Source organism: Podarcis vaucheri (assembly GCF_965113315.1).
Source record: "Podarcis vaucheri genome assembly, chromosome: 11".
Lineage (NCBI taxonomy): Eukaryota > Metazoa > Chordata > Lepidosauria > Squamata > Lacertidae > Podarcis > Podarcis vaucheri.
This window is the reverse complement of record NC_138749.1, coordinates 37,960,784-37,977,513: the sequence shown is the minus strand read 5'-3', so window position 1 is coordinate 37,977,513 and position 16,730 is coordinate 37,960,784. Positions and strand designations below refer to the sequence as shown.

At 41.5% G+C, this 16,730-nt stretch overlaps 2 protein-coding genes across 5 annotated transcripts in view; one reads left to right on the top strand and one right to left on the bottom strand.

Annotated features, from left to right (window-relative positions):
- SKIC3 (SKI3 subunit of superkiller complex) overlaps positions 1–6,566 on the top strand; it is a 43,995-nt gene extending 37,429 nt beyond the window's left edge. For all 3 annotated transcript variants that reach the window (XM_082191336.1, XM_082191337.1, XM_082191338.1), the window contains exons 38-41: positions 666–818; positions 2,334–2,464; positions 3,879–4,002; positions 4,888–6,566. In XM_082191336.1, the coding sequence (XP_082047462.1) occupies positions 666–818; positions 2,334–2,464; positions 3,879–4,002; positions 4,888–4,971 (492 nt within the window). In that variant the 3' untranslated portion in view covers positions 4,972–6,566. The remainder of the gene's footprint in view (positions 1–665; positions 819–2,333; positions 2,465–3,878; positions 4,003–4,887) is intronic.
- Positions 6,567–8,320: 1,754 nt separating this feature from the next.
- The window catches only part of FAM81B (family with sequence similarity 81 member B), a 33,855-nt gene continuing 25,445 nt past the window's right edge, over positions 8,321–16,730 (bottom strand). For both annotated transcript variants that reach the window (XM_082191377.1, XM_082191378.1), the window contains 3 exons: positions 13,971–14,106; positions 10,337–10,532; positions 8,321–8,692 (listed from right to left, as the gene is read on the bottom strand). In XM_082191377.1, coding sequence (XP_082047503.1) covers positions 8,559–8,692; positions 10,337–10,532; positions 13,971–14,106 — 466 coding nt within the window. In that variant the 3' untranslated portion in view covers positions 8,321–8,558. The remainder of the gene's footprint in view (positions 8,693–10,336; positions 10,533–13,970; positions 14,107–16,730) is intronic.

The window sequence follows — 16,730 nt, the reverse complement described above, 5'->3', positions numbered from 1 at the left end:
ATGTGTGTGCTGAGTTGGGATAGCTGGAGTGCCAGTATATCCCAGTTTAACGATGGCTGTGTGAGTGCCCACAAAAAAATAAAATAAAAAATAGAAAGCACCAGAGTCAATTGTGTGGGAGTCATCTGCTTGCCTGGTAGCAGCTACCTCATTTTGCTAATCCGTTTTGGCTAGTACTAGGACCAGTACAGGCTCCTTGTGGCTAGCAGATGTTACACATGCTAATTCAAAACTTAATATACTTGCAGAAACCCTCTTGTCTGTGGGTATGTCTCATATGCAGCAGGTTAATAATCCTGTTTTATGCTATGCTCTGTGGCACTTAAAGGGAGAAGCTGTCTGTCATCTTTAGGTCCCTCCCTTCAGTCCCAAATTAGATTGCAAATTCAAACTATGTGCAAATTCATTTACCTTTTCCAGCTCTAAGATCCATTTTACCCAAATCTAATAAGTCAGTCAGGAAAACTGTATATAGAATTGCAGATTATAGTTTGAAGAAATGGTATCTCTTTTCTGCAGATGCTTGTATTTTTACTCAAAAGCAATCTTCACCATTTGAGTGTTTTGTTTTTAAAAGAATATTTAATAGAATTATAAGACAAGGAATTTGATAGGCAGTAGTCGTAGAAAAATATGAAATTTGAACTTTGCTCCTCTGCTTTCAGTGGTTGGCTCAAGTGTACCACTCACAGGGAATGATGGTTGCAGCAGAGATGTGTTACCGAAAAAGTCTGCAACTGGCATCTCAGCAGGGCCACTGGAGTGGAAAGCTCTCTAGTCTACTAAGGCTTGCTAAGCTTGCCCTGGAAATCTGCATGGTAAGAGAGCCAAGTTAATAAATATGTTGTATATGTGGGGCTGCCTTTGAAACCAGTTTGGAAACTACAGAAAGAAGTTCAGAATTCAGCAGCCAGCTTATTCACCAGGACCAGAAGGTCTGAGCATCTCACACCAAGTCTGGCCAGGCTGCATTAGCTACCAATTAGTTTACAGGTTCATTTCAAAGTGCTGGTTTTGCATGAAGCAGCTGAGGACCTCAATACCTCAAGGGCCTCTTGTCCCCATATGAACCCGCCTGGACCTTCCTGTCTTCATCAGAGGCCCAAATCCATGTGCCTCACCTGAGAAAGGTGCAAAGGATGACCACACAATAATGGCCTTTTTCAGTGTCCTTTCCCCCCAGGTTTCTGGAATGTTTTTGTAGGTAAACACTCCTGAAACTGTCATAGTCCAGTTTTAGGTGGCAGGCTTAAGACATTTTTATTTACCTAGTAGTTAAGTTAGTCTCTGCTGTAGTGCTCATCTTCGTCCTTATTGTGTTGCACAGGAATTTTATATTGCACATTGCTTTAAATCTTCTGGGTTTAAATTGATTTTATCTGTTTTTATTTTATCCTCGTAAGCTGCTTTGATTCTTTTAAAAAGTAGTAGTAATAACAATATGATAAAATGAACTGATTGCATGTGAACTGAGTTTAAAACGTAATATGGTGCTTCTCATCTCACAATTGTGCGTAAGATAGTGCTCTAGCTTCCAGCAAGATAGATTACAGGCTATTTCAGTACTATATATGGATTCCTAACATTTGGATAGTTGGAATAATGAAAGTTCAAAATGTGCTTGTCCAACACTTTGGTGACAGCCAGAACAGTAACTCTGGCTTAAGCACTATTTGGAAAAGGCTTCATCTCGTCTGCATAGATTACCATTCCATCTGACAGTAGGAAATACTGCTTTTACCCTTCCTTTCATAATTATTTTGCTATTTTCGTAATACATTTTCTCTGAAGGTTGATCAGCAGAAATACCCTTATGCAATTTGTATGGATGAACCATTTTGCCCGTACATTTTGATTCTGTTTGTGGATTCAAAAGTACTTCAGCCAACATGTTGCATTAATTTAATTGAAGCTGGCAAGTGAGTTTTCTAGGAGTTGATCTATCACTGTCCAGGGATTTTTCTGCGATGAGAATGATAAGAGATCATAATCATCATGATTAAGATGCAGGTGAAACTTTCAAAATGATATTTATGCATTACGTCGCACTTCCACTTGTCCAGGATAGTGTTTGAAACTATCAATTGAAAGCTGAAAATACATTTTTTTTAAAAAAAACAACCTCTAGGAAGATAGATTGGTAGTCCTGGTTGTTCTGTTACATCAGCAATTCTAGGAAGCCGTTTTATTACATTATAATTCAAAGATGCAGGTCATAATTATCTATGTGGTACATGGGTAAGCAATCTGTCAAGCAACATCGCAATTAAAACCACTGACCATTATGACACAATGATATAAAACATTGTTTTTAAATTTGTTTTTGTTTAAAGGGTAATATTTCAAATGATCACTGGCCATCCCTGGTTCAGGAAGCCACAACAGAAGCTTTGAAGCTTTCCTTCTGTCCGTTGGGTGTTCTGTTGCAGGCACTTCTGCAGTACAACCGCAAAATGGGGTCAAGGTGTGCATTGATCTGTATGTTATATGTTAACTGTCTATGCATTTTGTCAGCATTTTGGCTATAATTAAAATATACCTAATGTAACGTGCCCATATGTTCTAATTCAGAAAATGTCCAGATGGTAAATTTTATAAAGAGCAGGATTTTAATAAGGTTTTGCTTTATAAGGGGGCTAAAGTGTAGGGAGAAACCACAGGTTTTCCACTGCAATAAGATACAAAATAGACGGATGGAAGATTTTTAAAAAAACACCCATAATGGTAAAGATCTAGAGAAGCTCTCTATTCATAATATGAAAATGATGTTTGCAATTGTAGATTTTTATGAAGTTTCCACTGACTTGCTTCCTCAAGAACAGGAGCTACTAGAGGGAGAGCAAACAACATTTCTGGATGCACATTCAGTCATTTTACTCCAGGAAGGTCCTTTCAGAGCTTATCTGAAGCCCAGGGCTGGAGTCTTGTTCTTGGCATGACATCGTAAGTCTGGCAAGCCCCTGGCAGGGCCTCCTGGCTGGCTTAACCCTCTGAGGCCTGGGGCAAGTGTATCTAGCTGCCCCCCATGGACCTGTTCTAGGGGGTGGCAAAGCTCTAGCCCATGGGTCTGATTATCTCATGAGGCTGTTTTCAAAGGAACATGGCGACAAAGGAACAATCAGGACCTTAAAGTTCCTGATTGTTCCTTTGTAAGTGGGGATCACTGACAATTGCACTGTGTCCCTTTGCAGGTGTGGTTTGAATTCAAACCATACCACTAAGCAGACTTCAAAGGGGCTCACTGTAGCCACTGGTCAGCTGGGCTCCTCTGCCCACCTGTCGTCAAAGTTCCCTCTCAGAGGGTTGTGAAATGAAGGTTTGTATCCAATAAAGTAATTTTCTTGCACAAGGACTTCCAACTGCACCATGGGATGTTCTCTTTCTACATATCTCCCCCAAATCTGTTCTGGAGCTTTCTGCAGCCCTTGGGAGCAGATTGGAGGACACAGGGAGAGGAGAGGAAGTACCATTGTGCAGGTAGAAGTCCTTGTGCTAATAGGCTTGTCCCTAACGAAGTCGTCTTAAGCTTCCAGCCCATCAGCAGGATCCAGTTCTCCAGTTCTGGTGTGTAAATTATTTGTTGAATCACAACAAAGCAGCCTGACATAGTGATGATGAGTCCATGCAGTAGGAGATTAGTGACATGTAACAGGTTGTTCTAATGGAGTGGTCCACTATTTTCTTTTTTCTCCAGCAGTAGGCTTGTTCCCTGCTCTTTTGTTGCAAGTGCCCCAGATTTATGTAAGAGCTTGCTGTACAGATATAAATTTTGCTTTTTGAAAGCAAGGTTAAAACCTGAGCCCTTACAATGCTATAGACTCACTCTTGTTTTCTAGTTTTCTCATTGCATTTTGCAACGTTTTCTGTTTCCTTTGTAGGGAAACTCGCCGCATGCTAGAAAGAGTGGTGTATCAACCTGGGTATCCAGAAACTGTTGCATCAGTTGCCCGGTGGTATCTCTTAAGACACTTGTATGCCAAAGATGATTATGAATTAATAGATGTGAGTACCACTTACCTTTTGAATTCTATATCTTAGGAATTAGATAAGGCCACATGGTTCTCCTAAGTACTAGAGACCAGGAGGGCTCGTGGGCTGCCTGCCTTGCTGCACCCCAAGTACGCTGGTGTCAGGAACAAAATGTCAGGTGTACTGATGCTTTAGCAGAGGGAGTGTGTTCATCTCCCTCTGGTCAGTAGAAGAATTACCATGGGGACATAGCTCAGAGGTAGAATTATATTAGGCCTTTGTAGCCTGGGATCAGCCACATGACCTCCTTTGCTTGTAACTTATGTTGTAGTCTTGTTGCTGAGCAACAATGTGGAGTGGGAGGCCAGCCCACCAGAAGAGTCTCTGAGGAGTACTTGCCTAGAGACAGAGTCAGCATCCAAAGTCAGGTCCAGTCCTAGGGTCAGGGAAACATCAATCCACGTGCTTAGACGGTCCAGGGGTCTGGGAATCTGATGATCAAGGGTCAAGACGAGCAGGAAGCAGCAAGGTAGGGCCAGGAACTACAAGTGCTGTTTCCAGCATCTAACTGCTGGTGGAAGCTCTGCTTAGGAAGGCTGAAGCCAGCTGGTTCTCATCAGCACCTTTCCCTCTATGACCCTGAAGGCTGGTCAGCTGCAGGTGGAGTCACTCTGCCTTCTCCCCCTTTGGGCTGCTGTTCAGCAGGCAAAGCTGACTCCTGGCCCATGACAACTTCTCTGGAACGCTAGTCCTTCTTGGTCATTGAAATTAATTAACATAACTAACTTAGGTTCCTTAATTTTAATACACTTACTCTGAGTTGGAGTAGCATTGGCTACAATAACTTTAACTTTAATTCCTCTCCAACCAAGATATATTTCAGCATTAACATTATTATTTCCTCCATTTCTTCCGCAGGCTCTTGTAGCAAATGCCAAAGCTAATGGAGATGTTCGAGCTTTGGAGCTAGACAAGAAACTCTCAGCCGCAGCAGCATCCTAGTGTCATTTTCACTGGGAGATTGACAGATGGAAGCCCATGGCAATAACATCCACTTAGCAATTGTTCTTTAAAAGTCAAGGTTCCTGTTTGTTAAACAATTAGGATCAATTTTCCAACATATTTTAAAAGGAGTCTGTCATTAAACCAGTTGAAAATCAGTGGAAGTTTGTTTTGTGCTCAACTGAATCTACCTATTGCATGAAAGATTCCAGCAGATGTCTATGGACTTGGGAAGCACAGAGTAAAACATTGTTTCTGTCTGATGAAGAGCCTGATAAATATTTCCATGAATTAAGCAAATACGAGCTGAGAAATTACCAAACCCTATACTATATTGCACCAAAGCTTTTGCCAATTTGCATATGTATCAGTATCTCTTTTTTGCTATTTAGAGGTGAACCTTGGCGCACCTTCTCAGGCATAGGAAATAATATAAGTTTGGTGGTGTTGATGATTAAATGTGTATAATGTGTTGAAACACATGCAAAATGTTTGTTTTGGAATTTGCAATGCTGCTTCTACAGTTCAGGGACATTTGATGATTGCAATAAGACATAACTTTGTTCCATTGCTAGCAATTTTCACATGAAATTTAAAATAATGCATTTACTCTTCTGTTGGCACTGAACTTCTGCATCAAGGATATCTTTCAGAATGTGATCAAGTACTGGAACAATCTGCAAATATCCATGTCCTAGCATATGTTGCTTGGTTTTGATTTCTGGGACAGAAATCAATTGCCACAAAGAAAAACTTCAGTTTTGTTCCTTAACTTCCTGCATAATAATCTTTTTTGTAAGAAATTGTTATTCGTATAAAATGTTTTTATGAATGGTGTGAAACTAGTAGAGACTTCTGGGGCACCAGGGACAAGTCTGTTCCGAGTCTGGTTGCCTAGGAATGTACCCCAAAGTGAGTGGAAACCTTCATCTAAGGCTGAATTTGTTTGTGGAGGGGTTGAGAATGAAAAAATAATTTATGTTCATTCTGTGATTCTATTTTCAGATGGCTTTTTTTGTTTTTTGTTTTACAAATGTCAGGTTTCTTTAAGCATGAAGTCAATGTCTTGAGGCTATAATTGGAAGTGAACTGACATGGGGCTGGGGAGAGGGGTTTTTCAGCCCCTTGGTTCTCTAATGAAATTCTTCCTACAGTGGCTTCTATCCTCTGTAGAGAAAAAAAATGCAGGTACCTGCACTTTGTTCAAGCAAGACTAGACAGCAGCTGGAGGCTGTGTGTATGTATTTTCAGCAGAATGATGGTGCACAGGGGAAAGCTTAAGAAATTTCTCCCTCCATGCCAGTCTACCACTTCATGTTGCAATCTCAGAGATTGTGTTGTGGGGTGTGTGTGTGTGTGGTTTTTAAAAATATATATATTAGAATTAAGCCTTTGTTTCAAATATTCTGGAGAATTCCATTTTTGACTCAGATGCATCAGATTCTACATGGTTTAGGCCTGTACTGATTGTGGGCTTTTATAATTAATATCAATGTTTTTGCTTATTATTTTACTGAAATCTTTCTATGTGTTGGTTTATACGCCATTACGATGTGATGATAATTGCAGTAAATCTAAACACTTGGGATTTCTCAGTGCCTGAAAGAGTGTTTAATGCCTTGGGAGAGCTGTATTTTTTTATTATTTCAGAAACTCATTATCTACATTGCCAGGTTTTATAAATGCCAGTTGTGAAAGCCATTTAAGTATTAGAAAGACATACAGAGTGTTGTTATGCCTGGAGCCTACCATTCTGCATCCTGTAAAAATTAAAGAACAAGTAGCAAGAGAACAGAAAAAGTGGCATTCATCTTCGGACTGTAAGGTATGTTGCTAACATCTCCCCTCAAACAGTCGCCAACATTGTTGAAGATAACACGGTTAAAGGTAGTCAAAGTTTCCTCCCCCCGCCCCTGCCTCTATTCATTTCTATCACTCACAGATGGGAAGGTAAAATGCCACTATTTCAGAAGTAACTCCCTGAGTAAGTGCCCCATTTTCCCTCCAGTGCAAAAAGACTAGCTTTCTGAAATGTCAGTAAGATCGAGTCTGTAAGCCTACTGCTGCACACAGTACTTTTTATTGCTGGATGTTTCAAGATAAGTAATTATAATTCCTAAACTGCACATTGCGAGACTGAAGAAGAAGAATGTAACTAATTCCCTCACGGCTTTAAATGAAGACAGTGACTGATACGGAAGAGCTATCTACAGTGCAGTCATGTTTTGTATCTGCTTGGCACTATATTTTCCTTGAAGCAGAACTGTAGCTCAGATACTGCAGAAGGTATCAGGATCTGAAAGAGCCGTGGTGCTTGGAATCTAGTCCTCCCAGGAGCCACCAATCTGTCAGTCCTCAGGAACCGCGGAGCACATGATGACATTGAGGAGAGAGGAAAAAGGGGGCACCTTGACACTCTTGGCTACCACTGCTGTCCTGTATGAAGATAAGGAAATAAAAGGGCCAGCATAGTTCTTGGGAAACTAGCGGGGAAAGGGACATTCATTTCCCAAGCCTTTTGAATGGCCCAGGAAATAAGCAGTTTACTTTTTTTGGAAACAAAATTGGTGCACTTCCAGGTTGTTACCCATTGCAAAATTACTGAACAGCAATCTTTCGAGGTTAAGAAAATGGTGATGAATTGTATTTGCGATCTCTTAATGCGAGAGAAAGTACAGAAAGTTGGTCAAGGAACAGTAATGAGTTGCACAGCCTTCTTCATTCCAGCTTTGCAACCTTTCAGAATGCTTTTCATCCTTTATGCCATGCTACCTTTGAGAGAGGTCCAACATTATTCCAATGGATACAACAGGACTTTCCCTTTCTCTCCTCCCAACCTGCACCCCCCATCTACTCCACGGGTCCCCCAACCCTCCAAAGTAGATTTTAGGGGTGTGAGGGGAGGGCAAGAATGAGCCATTCCCTTATACAAGTAGTCATCCTTAGTCACATACCTGGATATCACTTAGATATCACTTTCTGCCTTTTTCCTATCCTAATTCTCTGTGCCAAAATAGAAACAGCAAAAAAACAACAACAAATCTGTAGGTAAAACATTATGTAGGTAAGAATAATCATTTGAATTTTCAAGACTGGTTACTGAAGGCATGAACTTACGGCATCTTCATAAAATTAGGTGGGTTTGAGGGGCAAATTATATGTAGGTGTCTGTTTATATGAATAGCACCTGTACCTGATTTTAAAAAATACACTGCAAAGATTTAGTAGGCCTGTTTATAATTTCTGTCTGAGGCTAGAAAACAGGCTTTTATGGCTTTGAGAATTTCAGAATGTAACAATTACTGGTTAATAATTACCAAAGTAGACCAAGCAATTGCTTATACAACAATTACTGACAGCCCTTATATTTTATTTTTTTCCAAAATATAAATTCTGATGTAGGAATATGATTCAGATTGATTTGACTTAAATCTATTATAGACATTGCAACAGTAATATACAATACTAATCTCCTAGAGAGACATAAGAAAACAAGCTTGATATAGTAGAATTCTTGAGCTTATTTTTTGCAATCTCTTACACACTTTCCCAAGATGGACTAAATGCAAATGTTTTAAGAAGTGGGATCAGTCTTCTTGAATTTCCGTTATCTTCCGCCGTATCTTTTTCATGTCTTGCTTGAACTTTTCTTCTTCGAGTTTAAGCTTTGCTGTCTGTATTTGTTTAAGTGCATTAAGCGAGTCACGGATTGACTGAAATCCTGGTAAAAAGCAGGCATGGTTAGGGTGAAAAAAACTCATTTTAATAATTTATTTTTTTATAAAAGCTACGGAACAACCCTTTACCTACATACTACCTGTGCTAAAGTTTGCTGAATTAAATCAGTTTCTTCTCTTCCCATGAAAGTGCAGTAATAATTACTTTCAAACTCTTTGCTGGAGGATATCACCCTACTTAATTTTTCTTAGGTGCTATGAGCAAAATTGCAAATTTAGGGGAAGGGGTAGCCAATATGGTTCCCCACCTCAGATGTTTCAGATTCCCTTTGGAGGTTGTGGACTCTCCTTCATTGGAGTTTTAAAAGCAGCAGTTGGGTGGTCATCTGTCATGGATGCTTCAGTTGAGATTCCTGCATTTCAGGGGGTTAGACTAGATGACCCTCCCTCCCAACTCTACAATTCTTTGAACTCCCATTAGCCCAGGCCAGCATAGCCAATAGCCAGGAATCATTTTTTTGGGGGGTGGAGTCCAAAGCATCTGGAAGGCAGCATGCCAGCTGCCCCCTGTGTTATGTGTTTTCCACACTCTGGAAAACCCCAAACTTTGAGAGAAGGCTATTTTGTGGGGTGTCAGGAGCTGTTCATTGAATAGGAGAGCTTTAACCATTCTCATGCTTGAGCACAGGCAGCTGCTTGCCCTGGTGTGGAGCCCAGTTGTGATGCTCACTCATGGAAACATAAGGGAGCCACTGCACCCTTCCCCATGGCCGCCCTGGCAGGCTTGTATCACCTGATGCATGTCAGGGATGGCCCCAAGTCAGATTTGAGTCCCACCCTACTTACCAACCAGCAGTTGGGCTGCTTGATTCTGGATACATACCCAATGCCTTGGCCAAAACCTACTTACATCTGTAATCAATAAAGTTGTGGCCTAGTTCAACCCAGTACCAATGCCCTGGGTCTTATTTATGGTTGGCCCCTCACTGGGTCCCAGGCATCATGCGCCTGAGTATGCAAACATGGCATCTTACTAGGATGGAACCCAAGGAATTTGTTGTGGGTTTGTTGGTTTTCCTTCATTAACCAGAGGTGAGTTCATCTGATAAGAATTGGTTCTTGAAGTTGTTCCCCAAACGAGCAGGCTCGTAATTACAGGAGAATTTTTGTAACCCTTCCTGGTTATTCACAGGGATGCATTTTTGTGGGCAATCAAGGCTGCTGCTGCTGCTGCTGCTGCTGCTGCTGCTGCTGCTGCTGCTACAACTACAACTGCCCAATGGCCAATGTGCTCACAGCCATCATGAGATTGTTACTGGAAATAATGATCCACCCACAGATAAGGTAACTTGCTACTTGCTTTGTCTCATAGTAAGTGTGACGTCTAAAACACACCTTACAGTCAATGGGTACCCCCTGATTAGTAAGTGTGACTTGGGGGGAAAGGACCAGAAATAGTTAGCAGATTTGTGTTTCATTATTGTGGATTTCAGTTATTGTCAGAACAATATGCAATGGCTTGATTTTGACATTACCGACAGAAACATCCTTCACCGAGCTATGAGGGCGTTATGAACAGCACACAGAAATATGAAATTTCTGGTGTAGTTTGGTAAGTACACCTGATTAGAGGGTAAGGCGAGGACTTAATAGGTTTCTCCTTAAAGAAACCCACCCAAAAATCTTACCTGATCTATATTCACTTTGGATTTCCTCCAGCTCATGCCACATCAGTTTTTCAAATCTAGCAATCCTTGCATGAAGCTTATTTTGGTCATTTTTCACTTGGTTCAGCTCTGCGTTAAATTGCTCTGTTTTATCAGTGCTTTCTATTCTTTTGCAGAGGAAATAATAACTATCATCCGTTTTCTTTTCCACTGTGTCCTTTTAAAATAAAGATTTATGATAAATCAATATAATTACAGAATTTGGAACCGTTTTTACTGCCTCCCACAAAACTGCATCTGAGTTACCTTTTCTTTCCCATAAAGACTATTTATAAATATTTTAAATTTTACAGGATTATGTTTGGGGTGTTAGGGGAGGGAATAGTACCTCTGATGAGGGGGACACTGTGCTCCTTCTAGTGTAGCTTGTCCACTCAGTTTCCACCCTGCACTTGACTCTCACCTGTGGCTCCTAGAAGCTGTCAGCATGAGACAGCAGCCACATCCCAGGAATGGCTTCGACTGGTTGGCTAAACCAGGTGAGGGTAGCTGATGGCTCTCAAACGCTTGGTGAGTTAGGGGCTTCCCCTACATGCAAAGACAGGCTCTGGTGGGATTGAGGAGATGAGACCAATATTGGGTCCAACAGTCAAGAAGGCAGTTTCTGCATGTGCTGTAGAGGGAAGTAAGGGGCAGATGAGATTCATCAACCTGGGAAGGTAGCCCATCTAGGACAGGCATAGGCAAACTCCGGCCCTCCAAATGTTTTGGGACTACAATTCCTATCATCCCTGACCACTGGTCCTGTTAGCTAGGGATCATGGGAGTTGTAGTCCCAAAACATCTGGAGGGCCAAGTTTGCCTATGCCTGATCTAGAAGAAGGAAAACCTTGACCCTAAACATCTGCTTTATAGGATATCTTTGGGAGAAGAAAAGGCTAAGGATTGAATGCAGTCGCTAAGATGGTTGAATGGCCCCTTGTACGCCTCCTTCTGGCAACACCTGCAGCCAAGCCTGTGCCAAATATATCACTCTGCTTTCCTTCATCAGAGAGACTGAAAGGAAGGTCTTCTTGTCTGGGCAGCCCAGGACCTCCATACACACTGCCCAGGCATGCATTCCGGGGAGGGCACTTCAGTGCTGCTAATGCAGCAGTTTGACTTCACCCCACTACCCAGAGGCGCACTCTGTTGTCTCAAGACAGATGGATGCCAATAGAGTTCTATCCAACATTATGGCAATAGAATTCTATTCAGTATCAGTCCTACTTAGATAAGCTGTAAGCCGCCCAGAGTGGCTGGGGCAACCCAGCCAGGTGGACAGGGTATAAATAAAAAAAATATTAGAGTAGATCCATTTAAGTGAATGGATGTAAGTTAGCCATGTACATTAATTTCAGTGGGTACTAATGTTGGATACAACAGATTTTTATTTCAGTTTTTAATCCTGGTAGAACAGGGTCTGTAGATTTTTTTTACTGCACAAATTACTTTGATAAATTTTTCAGCTGGCTCAGCTCTGTGTTAGATTGCTGTGGTTTTTTGGTGCTTTTTGTCCTTTTGGTGAGAGGAACCTTCCATTTTATTTCCCTCCATTTCTGTTCCACCAATATGCCTTAGAACAAAACAAATAAACAGATAGGCACCTGCCTCAATTATATGGGGAAGTGTCACTTCCAGGCAGCAGCCAAGAACTTGTGTTGGGCTAAGATGAGACAGGGTGGGGTAATAGTTACATAATGCTGTTCTAGGACTGGGGAGACAGGTCTTTTAGTTGCCATTATGCTCCCTGGGACAACCTTGGACCGCTCACTATCCTACAGCCTAACCTACCTCACAGGGCTCTTGTGAAAATAAAATTGACTTGAGGGGAGAAAGGACATGGAAACAATGTAGGCCACCTTGAGCCTCTTGCAAGAAAGGTGAGATATAAATGCAAATAAAAAAATTTAAAACTGCATCGTGGAGCATGTTAAGGACACATTTTGAAATAGCAAGCAGCTGTACTTAGACAACGCTCAACCACTTAATGAGCATCTTGCTCATTTATATATTTCTTGTTGCCTTTGCTCAGTTAACAAATAGAAATGTGAATTGTTAATAGTGGTTGCAGCAATCCAAGAAAGTCTTTGAATATCTACTTGGGGCAGCTGAAATGAAAGATCCAGTCATCCTCTCATTGTGGTACTCTAGATATCTCCATTAGCCTCTCCCATCAGCGATGAAATTAACTATGGCCAAAGGAATGTTCACCCTGTACTTGTTATTATGGCAATAATGATTACTAAGAGAATGAACCTCCCAAAACCTGCCCTGTTAAAGGAAGGAGACCGTTTTTTCCTTGAAAATTCAAAGCAATCCAGCACTTGATATTTTTGAGGTTACCAACATTGACCTTGATGTTTTAATATAGGAAATGTGACATTTTAAACTTGCTATGCAATGTCAATAATTTAGGCTTAGCAGTTACTTAGATTTCAGACTCTTGTATATAAGAACTGGATCTCTCACTCCTGTGATGTGACTTAATGAAATGAATCTTTCCAGCTGCATCCAGAATTTTGTGTGAGACATTTAATTCAGATAAACACTGAGAGCCCTAATCCTGGAACAAGGATTTCCTGAAGCTAAACACTCAACTTAAGTGCTTGCATGGAGCCAGGAACTCTTCTACTGCCAAGAATCTAAACTAATTTAGAATGTCGCTCATTGAAAAGTAGGCACTTTGCCATCCATGGGGAGGCTTATTGAAGCCACTGTGTTAAGATTTTGCTTGTGATGCAAAGTATGATATCCATAAGGTAAAGGTAAAGGTACCCCTGCCCGAACGGGCCAGTCTTGACAGACTGTGGGGTTTGTGCGCCCATCTCACATCTATTGGCCGGGGGCCAGCGCTGTCCGAGGACACTTCCGGGTCACGTGGCCAGCGTGACATCGCTGCTCTGGCGAGCCAGAGCCGCACACGGAACGCCGTTTACCTTCCCGCTGGTAAGCGGTACCTATTTATCTACTTGCCCCCGGGGGTGCTTTCGAACTGCTAGGTGGGCAGGCGCTGGGACCGAGCAGCGGGAGCGCACCCCGCCGCGGGGATTCGAACCGCCGACCTTTCGATCGGCAAGCCCTAGGCGTTGAGGCTTTAGCCCACAGCGCCACCCGCGTCCCAATGATATCCATAGTGGAAGGTAATTTTATTTTCTATGATGCATGCTTTCTGTATGTTCCATTTCATAAAAGTAGTATTTTACCACTTGACAGCACTATATTGAGCACAAGGGCTAAAATATTGCCAAATATCAGATCTCTGATAGTAATATTGGACCCCCTTAGATTCCTTTCATGTGCAATTGCTTTGCTTCTGTGCCCATTTTCCCTTCTCAGTTTATCCTAAGAGCACTCTCTCCCAATTTTCTCTTTGCCTGAGTTGTCCCTGCTCTCCCCAGTTCCCATTGCTTAAAGGGGCACTGTTCCTCCTATGTGTGCCCTGAAAGTTTGTATTCCTTGTTGGAATCTCAGTTTGTATTCCTTGTTGGAATCTCAGTTTGTATTCCTTGTTGGAAAATCCTTAATTACGGTTACTTTCACAAGGTCTAGGTAAGTAAGTCTTCCTGGGTTCACTGTAACATCCATTTGAAGTAATAATTCTAAGTATACTTACCAGCCTTTCTTTCACTGAATAAAGACACTGATTTATGAGAGAGGCCTGCTCTTGCTCAGATCTCCTTAACTCATTTTCTATCCACTTCCTCTGGTTTTGGATTTGATCCTTAAAGTCATTTAAAACACCATTTATCCTAGCATTTAAAGATACCATTAGTGAATATTCATGCAACACAGTACAATAACTATATCCAGTTAAATTTGGAGACCTTCCTATCTCTGTCTGTCAAAAAAACACACACTCAACATTTACCTTTTAATGTGGCTGGAACATTACTAAGCTATATCTCACACAGGCCTTTTTATATTGTCTAATTTTGTGTCTGCTAAATATAACTTTCTCAAGGCAGCCAACTTTCATGTGTGGCAGCATCGATCAATCAAGTAAATATAGTCACCACAGAATCACATTTGAGATATATTTTTAATTCGTTCCATACTTCCAAGTTTTGTAAAGTTCTGTATGTGAGATGAAATTACTGACTTTCTGCTCAAGGGTGTACAGTAGATATCAGCGTAATACTTGGACCCAAGAGTATTCCCAAATAAGAAGCAATTAAAAAAAACTAAAACCTGACACTTGAGTCATTTGATTCCACTCATTTTTCAGTATAATATGTTAGCTTATGAACACAATTTCTGAACTAGAAAACCTAAGGCCTTAAAAAGAAAAAATCTGAACCTAACATCCAGCTATGCAACAGGTGGGTGGGAGTATAAAAGGCCAGAATAATACTGAGAAACAGAACTGGTTGAGAATACGAAATCTCCAAAGCGTAGCCTGAGGATCTGAAACACAGGCCTAGTTAGACCATCCTGAAAGTAAGAGACGAGACGCCTTGATATGAACAACAGTGACAAAGTATGAGCCAGAGATGGGAGTCTCTCTGTGGGAGTGTGTACCTACATCCATAACATCAGCAATAATTGGTGAAGTGACTCAAGGCCATGTTTTACTCATAGCTCTGAACCTATGTGATTTTGTGGTTCATTTTAGCATGACTCATGTAGTTAAGTTTTGAATTAGTTATATATAGAAAAAGAGTCACAGATAAATTAAGAAATTGGCAGAGAAAACCAGAAGCCCTGTGTAGAGAGACCTTAGTGTGGAGTGAAAAGTTGAAAGGGGTGGGTTGCAAAAAATAAACCTTAAGCCTCATAATGCGTCTTCCCCTGTAAAAAGACTTTTGGCATTATGGTGACAGCAGTCATGAAATTAAAAGACGCCTGCTTCTTTGGAGAAAAGCAATGACAAACCTAGACAGCATCTTAAAAAGCAGAGACATCACCTTGCCAACAAAGGTCCGTATAGTTAAAGCTATGGTTTTCCCAGTAGTGATGTATGGAAGTGAGAGCTGGACCATAAAGAAGGCTGATTGCCCAAGAATTGATGCTTTTGAATTATGATGCTGGAGGAGACTCTTGAGAGTCCCATGGACTGCAAGAAGATCAAACCTATCCATTCTTAAGGAAATCAGCCCTGAGTGGTCACTGGAAGGACAGATCCTGAAGCTGAGACTCCAATACTTTGGCCACCTCATGAGAAGAGAAGAGAAGACTCCCTGGAAAAGACCCTGATGTTGGGAAAGATGGAGGGCACAAGGAGAAGGGGACGACAGAGGACGAGATGGTTGGACAGTGTTCTTGAAGCTACCAACATGAGTTTGACCAAACTGTGGGAGGCAGTGGAAGACAGGAGTGCCTGGTGTGCTCTGGTCCATGAGGTCACGAAGAATTGGACACGACTAAACGACTAAACAACAACAACATTAATGTCTCTAGTAAGCAAAGTTATTGTTAGATTTCTGAATACTTTCTCACATAACAAAATAAAACAAAGAAAACACTTGCACATACAAAAACTAAACCATCAAAAAGGGGCCTTGGGGGAATTCTTTCTCATGAATGTGGTAGATTTCTATACAAAAGGGACTTCCGGGTTAGCGCCTTCGGCAATGATGGAGTTCCTCTGACCGAGAGGAACCCACTCCGTGAGAATCGGGTCTTGCCGCCGCCTGGGAACATGGGATTTGGCGGGCACCAAGAGCGCCTCCCCTACTCGCGGGGAAACCCATTTTGGGGCTCCGGAGCGAAGTGGGGTGAGCGGTGCGGTGCTTCGAACTGATTGCTACTTTCACGGAGTGAAGCCGCACAGCTGTTGCCGGAGAGCGCTGACTTTTTCCTGTGGACAATTGGATTTAGAAGTAACTACCCGTGAGTAAAGTGAAGAATTGGAGTTTTAAAAGTTGAATTAATTTGGCACTGAAGTGGGAAGGTCTAAACAGGAAGTCCGCCTTCTGCTTTTGTAAATAGATTGAAGCAAAGACATTGCAAGCTAAAGTCTGGAAAGTCGTTTGTAAAGGACTACATTTTCATCAGCTAAAAACACCAAACCCCCCTTGGAAGCAGGAGAAGAGGGGGGAAATCTTAGATTGTTTAAACCTGCAGGAGAGAGAGTAAAGAAAGATAAATTTCCACCGTCTTGAACCTGGGAACGGGGTGTCAGAGACAGACGCTTTGGGGAAGTTCATTGGCTGTGAATAAAACGTTTTTTGACAGATAGTTTAAAAAGAGAAACATATTGATTCCAATGTTTCCTTCTGCATATAAAAAGGAATAAAATATCTGGAAAACGATAGTAATTTTGTTGCTGGAGCTGCTTTCAAAAAGACGGATACAAACAGAAATTGTTTCCTCTAGAGGGAGCTTGTGATACTGTTGCTGGAGTCGATCTGGGGAATTTTACAGCTGCAGAGAT